General features: G+C 48.5%; 1 protein-coding gene across 1 annotated transcript in view; it reads left to right on the plus strand.

Moving 5' to 3' along the window:
- The first annotated feature begins 5,506 nt into the window (after positions 1-5,506).
- Positions 5,507-20,733, plus strand: part of Dys (Dystrophin) — a 462,180-nt gene continuing 446,953 nt past the window's right edge. The window contains exon 1 of the mRNA XM_075894910.1: positions 5,507-5,788. Coding sequence (XP_075751025.1) covers positions 5,711-5,788 — 78 coding nt within the window. The 5' untranslated portion in view covers positions 5,507-5,710. The remainder of the gene's footprint in view (positions 5,789-20,733) is intronic.

The following is a 20,733-nucleotide window of genomic DNA, read 5'->3' on the forward strand; positions in this document are numbered from 1 at the left end:
CCCCTTCCCCGAACAGTGATCCTGTGCATGCGCCAGCCTATGGCTTGACAGGTTAGATTTCATGAGCCTAATCTTAGGCTGATTGACCTAGGGTATTATTATTAGCTGACATTTTGTTTACACCGCAAGATAACTTATTGTAAAAATTCATACGCAACATATAAGACAATGTGGGTTTCGAACAAAGCGAAAAGCTGCTGTCCGGGAATCGAATTTACGTCCTTGAGTTTAGAACAGAAAATAAGATGTGTAATGAAATTGCGCCGAAATTGCATACTGATGCGTACATACTCTTTATTGCATCCCTGCATGTATATTTAGTAAACGTGGAAGACACGAACATAGAATTATTCAACAGCGTTTGATATGAATCGGCTTCCCAGCGCTGCTTTACTGAAAGATGTAAACTTACCCAAAGTGAGGCTGCTTCCCGTCCTTCTTCTTCTCTCTCCCTCTTTTTTCTACTGCTACTCACTTCGCATCCAGCAGATGTTACACGGGCGGCCAGATGTTCAGTACAAGATTTCTAATCCGGAATTCTTTGAGGAGACTGTTTAAAACCAATTCACCGCGATGTTCCCCAATGACTCGACATGTCCTTCAGCGCAATCATCAAAACTCGTCGTTTATATTTTTTCTCCTCTCTGCCTCGCAAGCTATTGTATACTGAACCGCGTATGTACGTCCTACTTCAATGGAAACCATGACCTGCGTCATCATTCCCATCCTATGTCCATCAGGCTGTTTGCCACGAATCCTTGTTTGCTTTTTGTCTTCTTCCTTCTTCTTCGTTCTCCGTACTTCCAATAGACCTGTCGGTGTGGCAGCCCTCCCAGGAATTGTCAGGCTGTCTCTATAGCTCCCTCAGTTTTGATTCCCGCTTGATAAGGGTGCCGACATACACTTGACTTAGGATTTTATCTGTCGGACGGAGACAGTATGCTGGCTGCATGGGGCATAAAACAGATACTGTTGGCGTATTGATATCGGCCAACACAACTTCTAGAGAGTGCGATAAATAGCGTATTCGCCCAAATGTTTGGTGAAACGCTTTCTCTCTTGCGTACTACATTGCTTTCATTTTGCTTGAACAAATTTGATAACGGTAAAGAGAACACGAATGACATTTTTCATGGCTCAAATTCTCCTAGGTGGGATTGGCAGTTAGGTGAGTTGGTACGGATGCATCACTAAGAAAACGGCGTGATAGCAAGAAATATACCATCTCTCGCTAAAGGGAACCATGTGTACATGCGAAGCAGAGGGCGCTAACGCTTACAGTGGCGGTGACGTTGACGCTGGCGCTTATCGCGGCGTTGAGCAGGAGAGAAACCTGGGCAGGCGCAAATCACGCAGTGATGGACCGGTGTTTTCTCTTGGAGCATGTCAATCGCTGCTAATGGGCAATGAGAGACAGAAGACTCTGATTGGACACAGAGACCCACAGTCCGCTTTTAGTGAACGCGCGCGCGGTGAATTTTTATTGTTCAACAACGCACAGGAGAAATCTCCCACATGCACTACCTTGGAGCTCAAGATCTAGCGCCTATATATATACGTAATGGCCAGTGAATGGTTGCGCAGCGCGAGAAGTCGGTTTTGGGCCTGCCAACACACACAGGTAGTGCCAAGAAACTGTACACCAACACCGGAGCAGTGGGAGGCTGCGCTGTCCTGCTCTAAGCCTGAAGAACAGCTCAAGCTGATCGACAGAGCTTGCAAGATGGCAAAGGCCACAGGGGCCCTGGACTGATGGCTCCACCTTCACCGGAAAAAAGCTATTTGTAATAAAGTTTTGCATTCCATTCAATCAAGCAACTCGCTAGCAGACGCTGCCTGTGTCGGCGTTGCGAGGTGAGAGAGGGGAGACGGGAGAGGGGGAATAAGACGTGCACGCGCAATGGTGGAGTTAACGCCACTGGGTTAGGCACTGCGCCGTGCTCCCGACCGGGCTGCAGAAATTAGGTGCCTTTCTCCTCCTCCAACCACCACTACTACTACGCCGCCGGGAGCAATGCCTATAGAAAAGAGAGGGAAACGTAGGAGAAGAGAGAGGAGGAGGGGCGTGCATGCGCACTAAGATTGGTGACGCAGCACACTGGATTAAGCTCGACCATAAGAAGCTTCGCATTTATACACAGGTTCACAAAGCTTCAACTGTTGCCTTCACATTTGTAGACCAATGGTGAGTAATTGGATTAACCCAATTTCTTTTGCACATAGCTGATTATGATCAATGTTTCCACGGTGGTTATGATCAATGTCTCCACGGTGGCGGACTTGACAGCCTTGACTAAGAACAGCTTCCCTGTCAAAAGTAAAATACCTTTGCCGCACGAACATAAGCACTGACTAGCAACTGATGTTTTAATCGAGAGTTTTAATTTAAAAATTCATGCATCAGTTTGCCTTTGGTCGCGTTGCAACATGAAAAAATCTTGTATCTCAATGTAAAACTTTATTTGCTGGTTTTTGCTTCGTTTCGTGTGGCCATGTGAGTATATACTAGGTCTGCGCTTTATGAATAAAACTTCAGTTTCGAGTATAGGCGCTTGTGTTCGTGTCGTAAAATATCTTCGTTTCTTTTTTCCACCATACCATTTTCTTAACCTTGCATGTTATCCTATTTTACTGTAATTATTTCTCAATTCAATTTAGTTTTACTAATATCACCATCTGCTACGTATTTTGTTACAATAAAACCTCGGAACATTATTCTATACCGCTTCAATTTATAGAGAAATACACTCCTGCCTGCCGTATCAGAGCTACAGATGGTCACAAGAGCACTGCTGCTGTCCTCGAAGTCAACCAGGTGGTAAGACGGACGTGAGAGCATGGATACAGCTGCTGCTGCTCAAATGCACATCCGACTACTGGCTTTATCTCCTAATAGTGATCCTTTTCCCTTCAACCCATTGCTCGCCCCGAGTTGACCTCCCAGCCTTCCACTTACACTTCTTTGTACCACTCACTATTCATGGTGCATATTGTTAATAGAACGAATACGAAACTTGGCCGTGAGGTTGGTATATTCAGATTTCGCGAGGCAGTCTTGTTCTACAGGCTTGCTCGCAAGAGCAAACTTAAAACCAATTTTTCAGTGTATAATACTGTCCTAACTAAAATAATTTGTGTACCGCTTATATTATGGTCACTTTCACATGTGACGGGCTCATAACCTGTAAGACAGACCTAAACACTCACTGCGACTAAGTCATTCTGAATGAATCCGCCAGACCTTAAATCGTGTTGCCCCGCCACGGTGGTCTAGTGGCTAAGGTACTCGGCTGCTGACCCGCAGGTCGCGGGATCGAATCCCGGCTGCAGCGGCTGAATTTCCGATGGAGGCGGAAATGTAGGCCCGTGTGCTCAGATTTGAGTGCACGTTAAAGAACCCCAAATGGTTGAAATTTCCGGAGCCCTCTACTACGGCGTCTCTCATAATCATATGGTGGTTTTGGGACGTTAAACCCCACATACCTATCTATCTTTTAAATCGTGTTAACGCTCGCACACATTCCTTTTTTTTGTCAGATATTTTCCACTGTTGGTGTTCGAATAATAGAGAGGTCATCGGTGGGCTTCTCCAGCGCTCCGCACGACGCTCGAAAACCGTAAGGTTTTTTCGTCCTACTAACCCTACACTAAAATAGTTCGCGGAACCACGAACGGGTGAGAGAGCATGGTTTTCCGGCCCCAACGTGGGCGTGGCCTCCAACTTCGACCCTAGTTCTTTAGGGCCCAAACAAAGTTTTTTGATTGACTGACTGACCTTATGAAATTGTGTTTTGTAAATCCACTGACTCGTTCGTGAACCTCATTCAATGCGTTCAATTTGAACCACGAATTTTTGGCAATGTATTTTTTTTTCAGGTATTTATGTACCCACTCCTGCACAAGGCCGCGTCTGCAGCATATTCAAATAAACATGACACCTACTCACAGACGAACCTAAATTTTGCGGCATGAAAAACAGTCTCGCGAGCATTGCAGAGCAACGTTCAAGAACAATTTCAGCCTAGGGTTAGCGTAGGACGAAACGCCTAACGGTTTTTCGAGCGTCGTGCGGAGCGCATATGTGGCGCTCTTTCTATAATTGACCCCAATTGCTAATTTTCGCATGCTGAGAACGCCGGGTATGGGCCGTGGAAGGAACCAACTACTCTTCGGCTGTGTCAAACTCGCCACCCTTTATGCGCCTATTTTGTGATGTGCAAATTAATTATTCGAGCACGTCGATGTGTTTAGTCAAAGAACATTTATTAATCCTAGAGATACCATTCTATAGTACTTAGAGAAGCTAATAGCCACCAGCCAGTCATCGATGAAGCAACCACGAAGAGAATGATTGGATCATCGGAGATAGCGGAAAATTAATTAAGGGTTGTTTATAACTGCATACTCACAACACATGCACGAGTCGTTTAACATGCATGTAAATTTCGTTTGTGCTTATGTATACCTTCCTGAAAGCTTCCAAACTTCAAAGTGACAGTTCTTCACGATTCGCACTGTTCCGAAATGGCTCGTGAAAATACGATTTCTTACTCTGCTAGTGCGTACGCTTATTTATGCGCATACGCGAGTGTTCGCAGTGCGTCTGCAGAGCGATAGGAGTAAACATGTCTTCAAGTTGCTCAGAAAGTGATCTCGTACGTTTTACATACTGCCCTGTTATAGTCACCATTGAAGCATTTTGTCTGCGATGCTGGTAAGGCTCACGTCAAGCAGACATTAAACATAACGTCTAGAGAGGCTATAGTGTTAGATAGAACATAAAAATATTTTGTGGCTGGCGTATACTGGGACATTCTATAGTTGTCGAGGATTATATAACAGTTACTTCAGAAAATACGGTGCAAGTGACCTTAATTCGTGGCATACCCTTCCCTGGCTATCAGGATCAGTGTACAGCATGATTTGTGACAAAAAAAAACAAAACAAAACATGCAAACTATGAAGGCCAGTAAAGGGACAGATAACGTGGGCAAAGGCAGTGCACGTAAACGAGGGTAGACGGAACGTATGCACGTGCCAGCGTTTCGACAACGTGATCATTCTTCATTGAAAACCACAAACAGTTGCCTTCTCCGAGACATCATCGTGTAGTTACGTCTTCGCTCCCCTGGAAACGTGCATCCTCCAGCTGCGTTTGCTGTTCGCTTCGCCGGAGTCCGCAGACGGTGTACGCGCTGCGCGGCAAGGCTCGCTCCATCCGCGCGGACACATCCCTCACGTAGTGCGCTGCTCCTGTGGGGCCATTCATGTGTCATCTCGTGAGGCACTGTCTCAGCGAGGCGCTGTCTTCTTCTCCGCTAGTCTCGGGTCGACGGCGGCGGATGTGGACGATTAGGTCGGCACTGCCCTGTCTCGGCGCGGCTGCCAATTGGGAGGGCCTCCTTCCTCTTGCCCGTGTAGCCGCCGCCGCCGTCATCTTTACCACCCTCGCGCACTCTTTCGCTGACTTCCACCAGCTCGTTTCACACGCGAAAGTAAAGCGAGAGCCGCCGCCTTTCCGCGCTGCTGTCACTTCTCCTTCTTCGGGTGCGCTATTACGACGCGACTCGCTCGCCTTGCTGCGCTCCGCGAGTGACGGCTCACACGGGTGCCGCATCTGTGCGAGCCCGTGCGTGTGTGTGTGGGTGGGTGTGTTGTGCCTGTGCGCGCCTCCACCGTTCTGTTCGATGCGATCCCTCAATTGGGTGCTATGCCTCGCTCTCCTGGCGATGATGTGAGCGACCCTCGTGACGCAGTCGTCGCCACGGCCACCGACGGTGCAACGACGGTAGGTGGAGGTTCACGCATCTTGCGCCGGTATCTTGTAGCGGTAATATAGCCAGAAATTGTTTTGAGGGGATGAAGGTAAGGGGGGGGGATGTTTATGCTTAATTCGTGTGTGTTCGTGCGTGCACTCGTATGTGTTCGTGTAAATACACATATGGAAAATTGGAAAACAATTTGATGGGGTTTGTACTCTCTCTCCAGCTTCGTCAGTGTCTTATAGCGGTGTCTTTTCCGATGCCAATGTCTTTTCATGCTCGTCGCGCTTGGTCAGTGGTCACAGCGACGGTCCTCCTGTGGTATCAACTGGCCGTGAGTGACGTACGACAAAGACTAGCCTACACACAAAAACAAAGCATCGCTACAAAACATCGGCTAACCTTGTGCATTGAGCAACTCTGGGATTAAACGCCGGCGCACTCGACTTCTGGCAGCTGTGCGCTGCCGCGGCCTCCGCGTTTAAGCGAAGGCGCCTTCCGGGTCCTCGATATGCAGATGGAGAGAGCCGGCGGGGACAGCGGAAACCATCCATTGCGAGCAATAGCTTCTGAACGATTCGCCACGACGCCTTCTGCTTGGTGGCGGACACGTCGCGTCGTTTTATACATATGCGCACCACTTGCCAGCCGCCGGCTCTGACGAATGCCTCGACCTTTGCTATAGCGGAAGTAGCAGCAATAATTATGCGTGGCATTATGAAAATCACCTGGCTTATGAGCCGCCACAGTCTTAGGCCAACACTGTTCACTTTTGCTCAGGTTACTTCAGAAAAAAAAAATCGATATGCCCAAGCTAATAGAACCACACAAAGAACGATTTTCGAGCTGATTGGATGTTAAAACCTTTCCAGCGATGAATGTCGCAGTAAAAAAAAAACTGAGCAGGTGTAAAAAAAGGCAATTTGTTAAATGTTACAAAGAAGCAAGTGACAGCGATATATATATATATATATATATATATATATATATATATATATATATATATATATATATATATATATATATATATATATATATATATATATATACACGCACTGCTACAGGACACCCTGATAAGAGAGCGACAGTCGCAGCAGCTTTAATACAAATTATTCGGAGAAAATGAACTGTCGGTATGCTAATAACGCTGCTTTTTCCAGGAGCAATAACGTATGGATGGAACGTGGACGTCATCCGCGCGAGTGTCGGTAACCACATACGAAATGTGCTCTGCCTGGAAGGCCGTTTTCTTGGGTCTATAAGGGAAAAGAAGAACAAATTAATTTAATGCAAGCGACTCAGTGTTTGAAGCATTTTCAGACTTCGTGAAATGTTCAAAAAAAAAAATCTCCACATGAGACCAACTGTACATGAGACTAACTGTATTTTATTTATACTGTTTCCCGCGTCATTTCTTGCATAATTAAGAGGGCCGTCTGAGTACGCTGCTACGTGCCGTCGTCACGATAATTTTGAGCCAGCTCCAGGAGCTTGGGGGTGGCTGTCATTGTCAAATATCTGGTCTGCGAAATCAACATTTACTGTCATCACTGTATAGGGCACGGTGGCTGCACCTTCGGTTTCGCGCTTTGGCTGCGTAACACATTGTGTGATGCGTTCCCAAAGCAGTGTTGGCGACACGACGTCGGCCTTACTGAATATTATGCTTGATCTTGAACAAAAAGTCACCGTGAGTGAAATGAAAATGTTGAAGTGATCGCGAGCTGCACCTTAATTCTTACTTTGCTGTATTAGCGTCGCCGAAAAAAAAAATTAATGGTGGAGATTGCACTAAGCCGCTCAAGGCATGGAATGCCGAAACTGGACTACTCTGGAGACTATATAATCTGGTTGCTTCTAGGTTACTGCTATAAGCTTTACATAGGTGATGATAGGTTGTCTGCGCGTTGATTCTCAGCGCATATGTAGAGGTTTGATTTAAAGCAGAGCCAGTTACAGGCATGACACGGTTGTCCGAACTCTACATAGAGACAGAAACTCGCACTGAAATTGATCGTTCGCACCTCTCGTATACATCTGCCGGCACGTCATCATTGGCATATGCCTTCCATCCCTTAGGTGGTCTTCTCACATCGGCCGTGGCCTTTCACGTTGCCAACTCTCGTTGTACGTACTCGGGGTCTTCGTCTCGCCGCCGTAACTTGAGGGCCATTTGTTCGGCTAACTGTTGCCCTCGTCCTTTCTAGTGGAATTTATGTCAAGTGGTAGTTACGCAGTTTTCGTGGCCCGTACACGTTTATGATGATGATAGTTTTCTTGATCGACTCAGAACGAACAATTTGCTAAACACCTTCGCCATTTAAAAAGACGCAGATATGAAGCTAGCGCGCGAGGTGATCGTTCACTTCGTGTTTGCGACGTTTATTGATTGATGGATTGATTGATACGTGGGGTTTAACGTCCTAAAACCACCGTGTGATTATGAGAGACGCCGTAGTGGAGGGCTCCGGAAATTTCGACCACCTGTGGTTCTTTAACGTGCACTCAAATCTGAGCACACGGGCCTACAACACCTCCGCCTCCATCGGAAATGCAGCCGCCGCTGCCGGTATTTGATCCCGTGATCTGCGGTTCAGCAGTTGAGTACCTTAGCCACTAGACCACCGCGGTGGGGGGTGTTTGCAGCGTTCATGTGATGTAGTGCCCATGGTGAAATAGCCACGGCGGATGTGTTTCGCTTTCGAATCGTCTTAGGGGAATGCACGGACTCGTGCGAGATTTGGTGGTGACACACGGACAGATTTCCTCCGCGGGCATGCTAGTCTGTGTCATCATCTGCCTGACTTCACCCCCTGCAAGGTATAGAGACCTTTCCTATGTTTCTCCAATCAACGCGATCCTGTCCTTGTTGCGGCTACTTTGTTCCACATTCTGCTACTTGGCTTTTTAGCTACATCCGGGGATAACGTGGCCCTTGCCGATTCAGTTGATGCCGCTTAGAACTCTATCGGGTGCTCCGGGGCTGCCCTCAAACGCAGCAACCCAGGGTTTGTGTGTTACTACAGCTCAACATTAGGAGGCCACGATGCTCACTTTCGACCCGAAAACGCTAATATAGCTTACGGAGTCGGCAGATGCAGTCGCCAGTGTAAATAAATGTTTTTTCTCCTCCCCCTTGCTTTGAATAATGGCTACTCAATCACGTAAGCAACCATTCTTTCAAATATATTCGCTTGGTCTGAGCCAGCGTGTGGAGCCGGTGTCCGCAAGTCTGCTTCTCTATCGACCCTGCGACAAATGTCGCGTATTGTTGTGGTCTGGGTCCTGTGGGTCTCGTCGTTGGTAGCTGGCTCCCATCGGACTCGTCCCTTATAGCGAGAAGCAATGCTTATATGGGAAAACAGAGAACAGACGTTTATTTACATTAGAGAGAGGTCAACAAGAAAGTTTAGATATATAGTGGCGTTCTTCGTACATGGCGAGCTCTCCACTCGAAAAAGCACCGAATGAGCCGTGGGGGCTCATTATAAAGGGTCTGTCCTCCCCAGATCCCTAGATCGGGGACCGCGTACAGATGGCACCGTCCAATCACGGACCACACATTACCCGCGAGGGTGACGAGCACGCACGGTCCACGCGAACGTTCAAAACTGAAGCGTGGTCACCGCACGGCCATGTGGCACGAACGCGGCTCCCCCCCCGTCAAGGTGTGTCGCTGGGCGAGGGGTCTGGAGTTGATGACTGCATCCATCGAAAGGGCCGCCGTAAACAAGCTTCAAAGGGTGCCGAACGACTCGTTCAATTAGCGGGACGATTCCCGGCCGCCGCCGCCGCCGTCATCTTCCAAAGAAGAAGCTGCACCGGTGGTCTCCCGAACTGCTCACGGCGCCGCGGCGGCAGGACGCCGCACCCTCCGGCCAGGTGGGAACAATACATGGCGGACACCGGCCGCCCACCCGTTTGGCGACTCAAAAGGAACATCAAAAGGAACGCCGATCCATTGTCAGACCTGGCGCCGGTCCTAACAGCCTCTCCGCCGGGGAAAGAAGATCCCGAGGTGCAGTGGCCAGCAGGTACTGTGCAGCGGGATCTGTATTGCAGCTTGTCGGCTCTTCCTCTATTATTTTTGTCCCGAACACTGGATCCGATGATCATTGACCAAGAGGGCGTTGCTCGCAGGGATGAGGTGACCCCTCTCCACCATATTTTCCGCCCACCACCAATGAGGAACTGCGGAAACTGCGCCGAAAGCACACCCACACACGAGCAAGCACACGGCAATTCCCTACTCAGAATCACCAGACTTAGATTCACCTGTGGAAGTCATTTCCTTCTACCTCAACTTTATTCCTGTGGCCCCCGCCGAGTCGCAACACCACATCAGCCACTTTTGAAGACATTAAACAAAACACTTGACACATGTTTGGATAAATACAGAAAACTAGTGGGCCTCAAATCGAGGATAGAAAGCAGAAAATCGTTTTGAAGCCCTCGGGGTACTAGGGACAACGACTCAGACCATCTGCGTTGCTGTTGAGTTTACCCTTCTTGTAATGGATATCAAAGGTGTATTGTTGAAGAGCTAAGCTCCAGCGCAAAAGACGGCCGTTTTTCGATGACATGGACTGTAGCCATGTGAGGGGACAGTGGTCAGTCTCTATTGTGAACCTAGAACCGGCGATGTAGCAAGCTAGCTTCTGCACAGCCCAAACAACGCAGGCACATTCCTTTTCTGAGGCACTGTATGCTTCCTCACGAACAGAAAGCTTTCTACTGGCATACAGTACAGGGTGTTCCTGGTCGTTCTCTCCCCTCTGACAAAGCACGACACCCATACCCCGGTCGCTGGCGTCACACTGAAGAATGAACGGCTTAGAGTAGTCAGGCGCGCTCAACACTGGCTGACTTTTTAGTGCCTTCTTTAGCGTAGAAAATGCATGTTCCTTGGCCCCATCCCATTTTACGGTCTGGGGTTCAGTCTTTCTAAGAGCGTCTGTCAAGGAACTTGCAATGTCAGAGTAACGCGGGATATACCTTTGATAATAACCGGCCAATCCAAGAAACGACCGAATGTCTTTCTTGGTTCGTGGTTGGGGAAAGTTGTCTATTGCGGCCAGCTTTACTTCTGACGGCCGGCGGTAGCCTTGGCCTATTACATGCCCTAGATAAGCTACCTCAGCGCGCCCCAATTGGCATTTCGCAACCTTCACTGTTAAGCCGGCCTCACGCAGACGACATAGCACAGCTCGCAAGTGTTTCATGTGGTCTATCCAGGAAGAAGAAAAAATAGCAATATCATCTAGGTACGGGAGGGCAAAGTCCTCCATACCCTGTAACACTTTGTCCATTAGGCCAGAAAAGCAATAAGGGGCATTCTTTAATCCAAAACTAAGGACCTTCGGCCGAAATGTTCCCATCGGGGAAATAAACGCCGCAAGCCTACTAGCCCTTTCAGTTAGAGGCACCTGCCAGTATCCCCTGACTAAATCCAAAGTCGAGATGAAATTGGCACTGCTGACTTGCTCAAGCCTTTCCTCAATATGCGGAATTGGATAAGTTTGGTCCTTTGTAATCGAGTTGAGCCTCCGATAGTCAATACACGGTCGCGGCTCTTTCCCTGGGACCTCAACCAAGATCAGAGGCGAGGTGTAATCACTCTCTCCTGGCTCGATCACTCCTAGCTCGAGCATTCGGTTTATCTCCGCGGCCATTATTTCCCGTTGCCTCGGGGAAACGCGGTAAGCTTTAGAACGAATTGGTTCCGAAGATGTCAGCTCAATATCATGAACTAGGGCTTTGGTTCTGCCAGGTGTGTCTGAAAATGTTTCTTTAAAGTCAAACAATAGTTCCTTCAGTTCCGCTTTCTGATCTGGCTCCAACTCCGCCTGCTCTACCAGGTTACTAATAGTCTCGCCAATGTCTTTGTTTTCTGTTGTTAACTCCGGGAAATCAATAGGCATTTCTTCCGGTTGATTGAGCGACATGTTTACAACGGCATGCCTCTGCTGGTACGGTTTGAGCAGATTAGTGTGGTACACCTGTTGCGTTTTACGCCTTCCCAGTCCAGTAACCAAGTAATTTGTGTCTGACAATTTCTGAACTACCTCAACAGGTCCCTCCCACTGGACCTGAAGTTTATTCTTCAGTGAGGGTTTCAGTATCATCACTTTTTCCCCTACTCGAAAGCTTCGCGTCCGGGCTGTCTTGTCATAATAGCGCTTAGCGTTGTTTTGAGCTCTGCGCATTTCCTGCTCCGCTAGTTCTTGAGCTGCGTGAAGTCGGTCTAACAGCTCAAGCACGTATGCTACTACCGAAGGGTCGTCCGCCCGGCCCTCCCAAGATTCTCGAACAATGCGAAGTGGGGAGCGAAGAGCACGTCCGTAAACAAGCTCCGCAGGCGAAAACCCTGTTGATTCGTGAGGAGCGATCCGAAGCGCGAACATAGCTGCGGGCAAGCAAGCCTCCCTATCCTCTTTTTGCTCATAACAAAGGGCGCGTAGCAGCCGTTTCATGACTGAATGTACCTTTTCTACAGCATTTGACTGAGGGTGGTACACTGAACTGTGGATGATTTTAACGCCACACTTTTCTAGAAATGTCGAGGTTAGTGCACTTGTAAAAACAGATCCCTGGTCGGACTGAATTTCTGCGGGGAAGCCTACACGTGCAAAGATAGATAAAAGCGCTTTAACTAGAGTGTACTAGAATGGGGGAGTGGGTCCACTGAAGGCTCCACGCTGAGGCGTTTTTTTCGGAAAATCCAGGTGGCGCTACCATCGCCTTCACCTGAAGACTTAGCCGTGGTTGCCATGGTTACAAGTCCCCTTTGCCACGCGGTTCGCGACGGGTGGGTAGTCTGATAGTTCGCGCGGTTCGCGTGCTGCTCGCGCGTCTGGCGCAGTCTCGCAGCGTTGTTGCTTCGTTCGTGCGTGCGTGGCCGTGAACGGCGTCGCACCGTGCTTCCGCGCCAGTTCAACAAAATCTAAATGTTTATATTGCGAAACGCCCTGCTCGTATAGGTAGTCACGCACGCAAGTACCGTGATTTCCACGGTAATTGTTTACAATCAAGAGCGTAAGTTGAATTTGGCTTTTGCGAAAACGTACGCATCGAAAGTGTAATATGAGCATTAACTGCGATGCTTTTAAAAATGTCAATATAACTGGGATATATAAGTAAGTTTGCGTTTGGTGCAAATTTAGACTCACGGCAGCAAATTGAATATGATGCAAGACTAAAGTTACCAGCTGTTATCACGAGAATTAAAGCTAAAGTATGCGAACCCTTCTGCAAATTTGCAGCTATTCGTTAGGGACGCGTGATATTATTGAAAAACTGAACCAGTCCTGTTGCGATTACGTGAGGGTGTTGGCAAAGGAAGTTTAGTCACATCGGACGGCAACTGTGCTATTCGTAGGAAATGACTTATAGGGCGGACGCACGTCCGTCGCGGTGGTTTTATGATGAGTTTTTGTTCGGCATCTAGTGCTGGTATACGTTGTAGGTATTAATGAAATATGTTATATTTTACCTTTTCTCTTCGTGCCTGCGGTACGTGTCCATGCAAACATTTGTTCGAAACATGAACGTGTTTTCACCTATAGATAGGAAGTCTGAAAGACACCAATAAAGAAGTGATATGCGCAAAATATTTTATTTTAAATTGACTGCGCAAGCTTTTCGCATAAATATAAAAAACAAAATAAATATCATCGAAAGACTTCGACACCGTCGCTCAAGGAACGTCAGGCTCTATGTTGTCCTGCTAAGCTTTAAGTGTTTTGCTCTCGCTCGTTTCGAAGCGTTTTCCCTGTTCATTCCCTTCACTAAGAAGTGAAGGCGAGTGAGCACGTAGAACGAAACGAGCTTTGTGCTCACTGCATCTTTGTGGTCTGGACAGCCGACCGCTTTCGAGTTCAGAAAATTAGTTTTCACCAATGAAAGGATGTCAGAGATGCTATCTGTGTGCAACATGGAAACACTGAAACATTCAGTAAACAAGTTTTCAAGTGAGGCAATGAAATCATACAGCTGTCGTGAGGGGTACAGAAGTCCACCCCAGTCGCATTGCTCCGTGAATTGCGAAGGGAGCTGTTCAGCAACCGCGACAGCTTTCTCAAACAGAAGCACTTCTTTGCATTGTACGCATGCCAACTTCAATACACACTTTCTGGCCACGTACCCTGCTGTGTAGTAAATGAGTCTCGAGTCACTCTTCTCCAAAGTCACATCGATGTGGTCAGCAAACTTTTCTGGCATCGTGGCAATCGTGCTTTCGACCTCGCCAAGTTTTCCCTGTGATATAAGATCATCAATTTTTTTGTGCGTGACCTTTAGACCCTGTCTGTCATGCACAGTGACAAGAGCGTTTATCATGTCAGGGTTTGCGTTTGCGCTGTCCACACTGTGCGCCAAGTTATAAAAGGACAAGCAGTTGACGGTTATTAGAAACTCATCCGGAGAGGGGTGCGCGTTGCAGCCACTTGACTGGCGAACGATGCCGAAGAAATGTTCCACGGGATCGGTGCTAAGTCGAGATGTCATGAGATATTTGAATCCAACGCTCTCTGTCAGGTACTTCAGCAATGAAAGGGTATTTGCTATAGTGACCCTAAAACCTATGGCAGTGGACTCGCTGAGAAAGTGCCGCTTGTTGTCACTGAATGATTCCCAGTCATTCAGGAAGTCCAGAAAATTGGACAGGAATGCCGCGTCTGTAGAAGCTGGTCTCAGCGCTTCGGCCCGAAACCTGGAAGTCATCACGGTGATCAGTCGTTGGATCTTCCTGCAAAATAAACAAAAAGAATGTATGTCAGAAGAGCGCTCATCATGCGTTTGAGATGTTTACGATTACACTTAATTCATTTGGAACGTAGGCGCAACTCACGAGAAGAACAGCTGAGTTGCCTCGATGCTGCCACACCTTCTCTCGATGTCCTCCTTGTAGAAGGCCAGGCCCCGTAGGACATATGGACCGAATAGTTGGAAGGCGAAAGGGGTTCTCATCTTCTCAAATGAGTTTGGTTCCAGATGCGTCTCGGTCAAATTGGGCATAACTTTCAGTGTCCTAACACTTCTGTCTAGAAGGTACGCCTCCCGAACCGGATGCACAGACACCTAGAAATATAGGTTGAGGTAATGCAATGTATGCAAAAAACACAATCTTTGTAAAATGTCAACCATGAATCTATACGTACCAATCCGTCTGGTGTTGCAAAGCCTTTCTGGAGAAGACCATTCCTGAGGCATTTTAGCAGATGCGGGAAATCGGAGATAAAGTGCAATTTCCTCATCTCGTCGACAGGATGCTGTATGGCGCCATTTATTTTCTTCGATGACGCCGACACCCCCGCTAGCTTCCACATTTTTCGATTCCAGGGGGCTCCGTCACAAGTGATGTGGTCGACGAACAAGCCCGCCTGTTCCACGAGGATGATAGCTTCCATGAGAATTTTCAATAAAATGTCTCCTCTCACATTTCCTTTTGTCGCAAAAACGCCCACAATTTGGCTCCATTTTCCAGCGAAAGGCACAAACATGATGACCATGCCGTGATCACATTGCTGGTACTTGTCTTCGGGCTTCGTAAATTCTCCAAGGTCCACGAAGCCTTGAATCTGGCCAGACGCCGTCACATTGAAATGTTCTGACAATTTCATTTCGTCCACCAATAGTCCGCCGTGTCTTTCGAGGTCTGACATGCTCGCGGTTTTTTTCTTTAGAGTGTTCATTACTGCTTGATTAAAACCGAAGGCCGACTCGTATGACCTCAAGTATCTTTTCAAAGTAGTGTTGCTGGGCATCATGAGAATTTCGTTCTTTCTGATGTGCTGATAAAGCCGGGGACTCTTTAGTTTCATGAGTAAACACTCGAGGATCCACTCCTGATTGTAGCGCATGCCCTGCTTGCTGGTTTGTTTGGCAGCTTGAAAGCAAGCGCGAACACTTGCCTGCTGCTTTCGCGGTAGTGACGATATTTTATCCTCTAGTATTTTATCCGCGACATTCGCATTGTTTGCCCTCATCTCTTCGAGACGACCAGCAATGTCCAACAGCCTTGTCGCCATCCGCTTGTTTCTCTGACTCAGGACCCGCAGTTTGGTGGAGACTGAGTTTCTTCGCTCTTTTCGTTTTAGGTAGCTTTTTCTGGTGAGTATTACTTTCCTCACGTACTTGCATGAAATGCATGAAGAACCTGGAAGTATACGAGAAAAAAATTATGAAGAGCTTCCAGTTTTTTACCATGCATGTTTGAAACGCAATTTATGCACTTTCACTTTCTGTAGGCAAACTATTCTTTCGTAAATGTTAATGAGTACTACAAAAATTAGGGGCCACACAAATGTTCTAGCATTAAACAGGTTACTGATTGATTAATTGTACAATTACAAGTGACGTCTCAATAAACGTTTGCCGCACTCACCTTGTTGTTTAACCGCTCCTTTGCACGTGACACTGAAGACAAGGCCGTCGGAATGAGAGATTTGCTGCTCCAGTTTCTTCGTAAGAACGTCATAGGTGAAGTCCTTCGCCCTACCTGCTCCTCTGCAAGGGTGAAGAGATTCTGCGCAGTCCAGGACTTGTTTGGCATCTTCAAGGTTATAGGCGACCTTTTCGGAGATCAGCGTCTTCCGAACATATGTCCGACAAATCACTTCACTCCGGTCGGTACCGTAATTCATGAGCACAGTCTTTTCGATGCTTACGAGTTCACGACTTAGGGAGGCCGAAACATAAGCAATTCCGTCATAATGACGAAACTTGTGCATTGCCCAGTGGTCGTTTGGCCGGACAACGTCTTCAAGTTCAAATGCGTTGTCGCTTTGCCTCGCACTTTCGCAATCTTCAAATCTCAGTTGCGGCTCAACTGATTGCAGCGCAGTTCTTTTTGACGGCTGGTCTTCACAGGTTGGTGGTGAAGCCGCTCTCTTCTTCGTTGACTGCTCCGGTGTGGGCTGCTCGTCAGGACACTTCAGGAGATGAGGTATAATTATGGGTACAGCATCACTGCGAAGTTCCGGCTTTCCCCGCTCTATATATACTTCTCGGCCTTCGATAATATGTACATATTGCCTTAGTATGTATTTTTGCTCGAAGTGCAGCTCGCAAATGGCATCGGTGACTTGCAAGGGCCGATCAGCGCGGTTGAGATTCTGGTCCCATAGCCGGCGTCTTTCTTCGTCTTGAGGTACTCCAAAGAGTGAGAGCTTGGGCTGGTTTTTAACTCTGCTGTATCCGGTTTGGCAGCCTACGACACAACAGTAATTTCTACGCCTAGACGTGCTCATCCTCTAATCTTTTGAAGCAGCTTGGAACGCTCCGTTATGCAACCAGCAGACACATATCTGCGCACGCAAACGTGCCGTCTGCCGCGTATTCTTTGTCCAGACGGCTTTGCTCAAAGGGAAATACAAACCTACGCGTTCACGAAAAAAAGCATACATTTTATTTCATGTCACTTGTTTTTGTCTCTAATAATGTGTAAAAAAAGAACCAGGAGACAAATTGTGAAAACAGCGCACGAACGACGGTGCATCGAACAGACGACGGCGCGTCGAGCAGACGACAACATCGAGCGCTCAGCGTCCCCGCCAGCGCGTCGTGCGGCCCGAACCGCCGCACGACTCGCACGCTCCCGCCGAAACTGACGTCACTTCAGGAGAAGGCTACTGCAGCGCCACCAAATTTTCCGCCGTTTTTGCTTCACCCGCACCGCTTGCCGCCGGCCACAGTGGACCCACTCCCCCATTCTAGTACACTCTAGCTTTAACTACCTCCTCCGAGCTGAGCTCCTTTAACGGTACTGCTTCCGGGAATTTCGTGGCCGGGCAGAGCACTGTGAGTATGTGCCGGTACCCGGACTGCGTTACAGGAAGTGGACCCACTGTGTCTATAACTAGCCTGCGAAACGGTTCTGTGATAATGGGGACCAGCTTCATAGGTGCTTTAGCCTTATCCCCTGGCTTGCCAACGCGTTGGCACGTGTCGCAGCTTCTTACAAATGCCTCCACCTCCCGAAAGCAGCCGGGCCAGTAAAACTCCCGTAACAAACATTCTTTTGTTTTTTTGATGCCGAGATGCCCTGACCACAAACCTCCGTGGACCAGGTGCAGCAGCTCCTTGCGGAAAGGATACGGTACGACTAGCTGATTAAACCGAACTCCTTTTCGACTTGTGTACTTTCTGTACAAGACGCCCCCCTTCTTGGTGAACTGAATGTTTTGCTTAGCCACCCCTTCCTTCGCGTCTGGCGTTAAGTTACGGAGAGTGGAGTCATTTTCCTGTTCCACTATCAGTTCTGTAGGACTTACATTTAACAGCTTTATAGTGCATTCTACTTCTCGAGATGCCTCGGATTCATCCGGTTTCTTACATCTTTCTTTAGATATTGTGTTTTGAGGCTCCATTATAGGGCGGTCCAGTTTCGTGCCAGGTAAAGAAGGCTCTGCCGCTGAAGCTGTTTCGTCTGCCACCGGATCTTTACAAACTGTCTGAGCGGCGAGCTCCCTTGCTTTGGATCGAGTTAAGGCCTGTACGATACCCTCACTGAACCCAATTCCTTTTTGTCGCAGCAAGTACTCTGATTTATTTGAGAACAAATACGGGTATTGCACTGGGAGATGTGCCGAAACGGCAGCTTCAGTGTCTAGAACACCGAAAGGGCCTTCGATGCGGACTCTTGCTACTGGGAGACAGGCACTGTTTGTCTCTACTGCTTGTCTTATCCACGCGCATTCTCCTGTAAACTGACTCTCCTCGACATAGGACGGGTGCACTACATCCATAGTGGCGGCCGAATCGCGGAGCACGCGGCACGGTTGGCCATTCACGACTAGGTCTCGGATGTATGGTTCTAGCAATTTCATGTTTTCGTCATTACTACAGAGTGACATTAACACAACTTTCGGGTTCTTACAACCCAAAGAAATATGCCCCGTCTGTTGGCAGTTATAGCAAACTATCGGCTTCTTGGCCTCGAACGCCTTTTTCTGTTGCCCTTCCGCCCTTTTCTCGGGTGCTTCTTCCTTTCTCTTGTTTTTCTCATCACCGCTTCCTTTGGAGTCTAAACCCTCCTTCGGCATATACCGACCCGACTTTGTCCATCGCGGAGGCTTGTCGGCCCGATATTTACTAATCTCCCTCCTAGGGACATCCTTGCCTTCGAGGGCACGGCGATTTACGTACTCCTCTGCGAGCTCTGCCGCTCTCGTGATAGTATCTACTCCTTGTCTATCCTGAACCCAGTACCTAATGTTTTCAGGTAGACGCCGAAAGAATTGTTCCAACGCAAAACACTGCAGAGTCTTTTCCGCGTCGCCAAGCGCACCCTCCTCTCTAAGCCATTCCTCCAGATTTACCTTTAAGGTGTACGCAAACTCTGGGTATGACTCGTCTTTGGCTTTCTCGATCTCACGAAATTTTCGCCTGAACGCCTCCGCTGACAGTCTGTACTTTTTGAGCAGACTCGCTTTGACTCTGTCATAGTCGTCTGCGTCTTCTTTACCCATACGGGCTATAATGTCAGCTACTTCACACGGCAGCAGCGTAAGCAAGCGCTGGGGCCACGTGTTTTTAGCAAAATTTTCCCTCTCGCACGTGCGCTCAAAGTGCACCAGAAAAAGACCCATGTCCCCTCCTACCGCGTAGGATGGCATCAAATCTGTCATTCGGCGCTCTCTTTCTCGTGCCACTGCGCTAGCTCCGTTCATTGATTGAGCCTTTGCTAGTTCAATTTCTAGGCGTTTCATTTCCATACGATCGATACGTTCTCTTTCCTCTTTCTCCTCACGACGTCTCTGTTCCTCTTTTTCCTCCCGGAGCCTCTGCTCCTCTTTTTCCTCACGGAGCCTCTGCTCCTCTTTCCTTTGCGTAATAGCCTCCAAGCATTCGCTCAGCTCATCGTCATCTGCCCCGATCTTCTCGATGGCGTCAATGATCTCCTGCTTTCTTTTCGTCTCGGCAATTACCTGGCCCAGCTCTCGGGCCAACTCTAACAACTCTGGCTTTTTTAGTCCCTTCAAATTCATGGCGGTCCTTGGTGCTGCTAACTCTTTTAACTAAACAACTTTGACGTACTATCAATACTTCCGTCAACCGTTACCAAATCACTGCTTTGTTTACAATCCTACGCAAAGCCTGGTGATATCTCAGCAAAGAAAAGCAGTGCACTCACCCTATGCAGTCATGAATTCGGACGCGTTCCTTCCCGTGTTGTCAGAGATGCCACGAAGCAGTTTTGTCCGACTCTAGGTCCTCCAGACAGCAGGTCTCAGCATTGCCTCCTGGTCGATGAGCTCGATCCCACCGCTGCCATCCAGTTGTTGTGGTCTGGGTCCTGTGGGTCTCGTCGTTGGTAGCTGGCTCCCATCGGACTCGTCCCTTATAGCGAGAAGCAATGCTTATATGGGAAAACAGAGAACAGACGTTTATTTACATTAGAGAGAGGTCAACAAGAAAGTTTAGATATATAGTGGCGTTCTTCGTACATGGCGAGCTCTCCACTCGAAAAAGCACCGAATGAGCCGTGGGGGCTCATTATAAAGGGTCTGTCCTCCCCAGATCCCTAGATCGGGGACCGCGTACAGATGGCACCGTCCAATCACGGACCACACATTACCCGCGAGGGTGACGAGCACGCACGGTCCACGCGAACGTTCAAAACTGAAGCGTGGTCACCGCACGGCCATGTGGCACGAACGCGGCTCCCCCCCCGTCAAGGTGTGTCGCTGGGCGAGGGGTCTGGAGTTGATGACTGCATCCATCGAAAGGGCCGCCGTAAACAAGCTTCAAAGGGTGCCGAACGACTCGTTCAATTAGCGGGACGATTCCCGGCCGCCGCCGCCGCCGTCATCTTCCAAAGAAGAAGCTGCACCGGTGGTCTCCCGAACTGCTCACGGCGCCGCGGCGGCAGGACGCCGCACCCTCCGGCCAGGTGGGAACAATACATGGCGGACACCGGCCGCCCACCCGTTTGGCGACTCAAAAGGAACATCAAAAGGAACGCCGATCC

This window comes from Rhipicephalus microplus, chromosome 5 (assembly GCF_043290135.1).
Source record: "Rhipicephalus microplus isolate Deutch F79 chromosome 5, USDA_Rmic, whole genome shotgun sequence".
Lineage (NCBI taxonomy): Eukaryota > Metazoa > Arthropoda > Arachnida > Ixodida > Ixodidae > Rhipicephalus > Rhipicephalus microplus.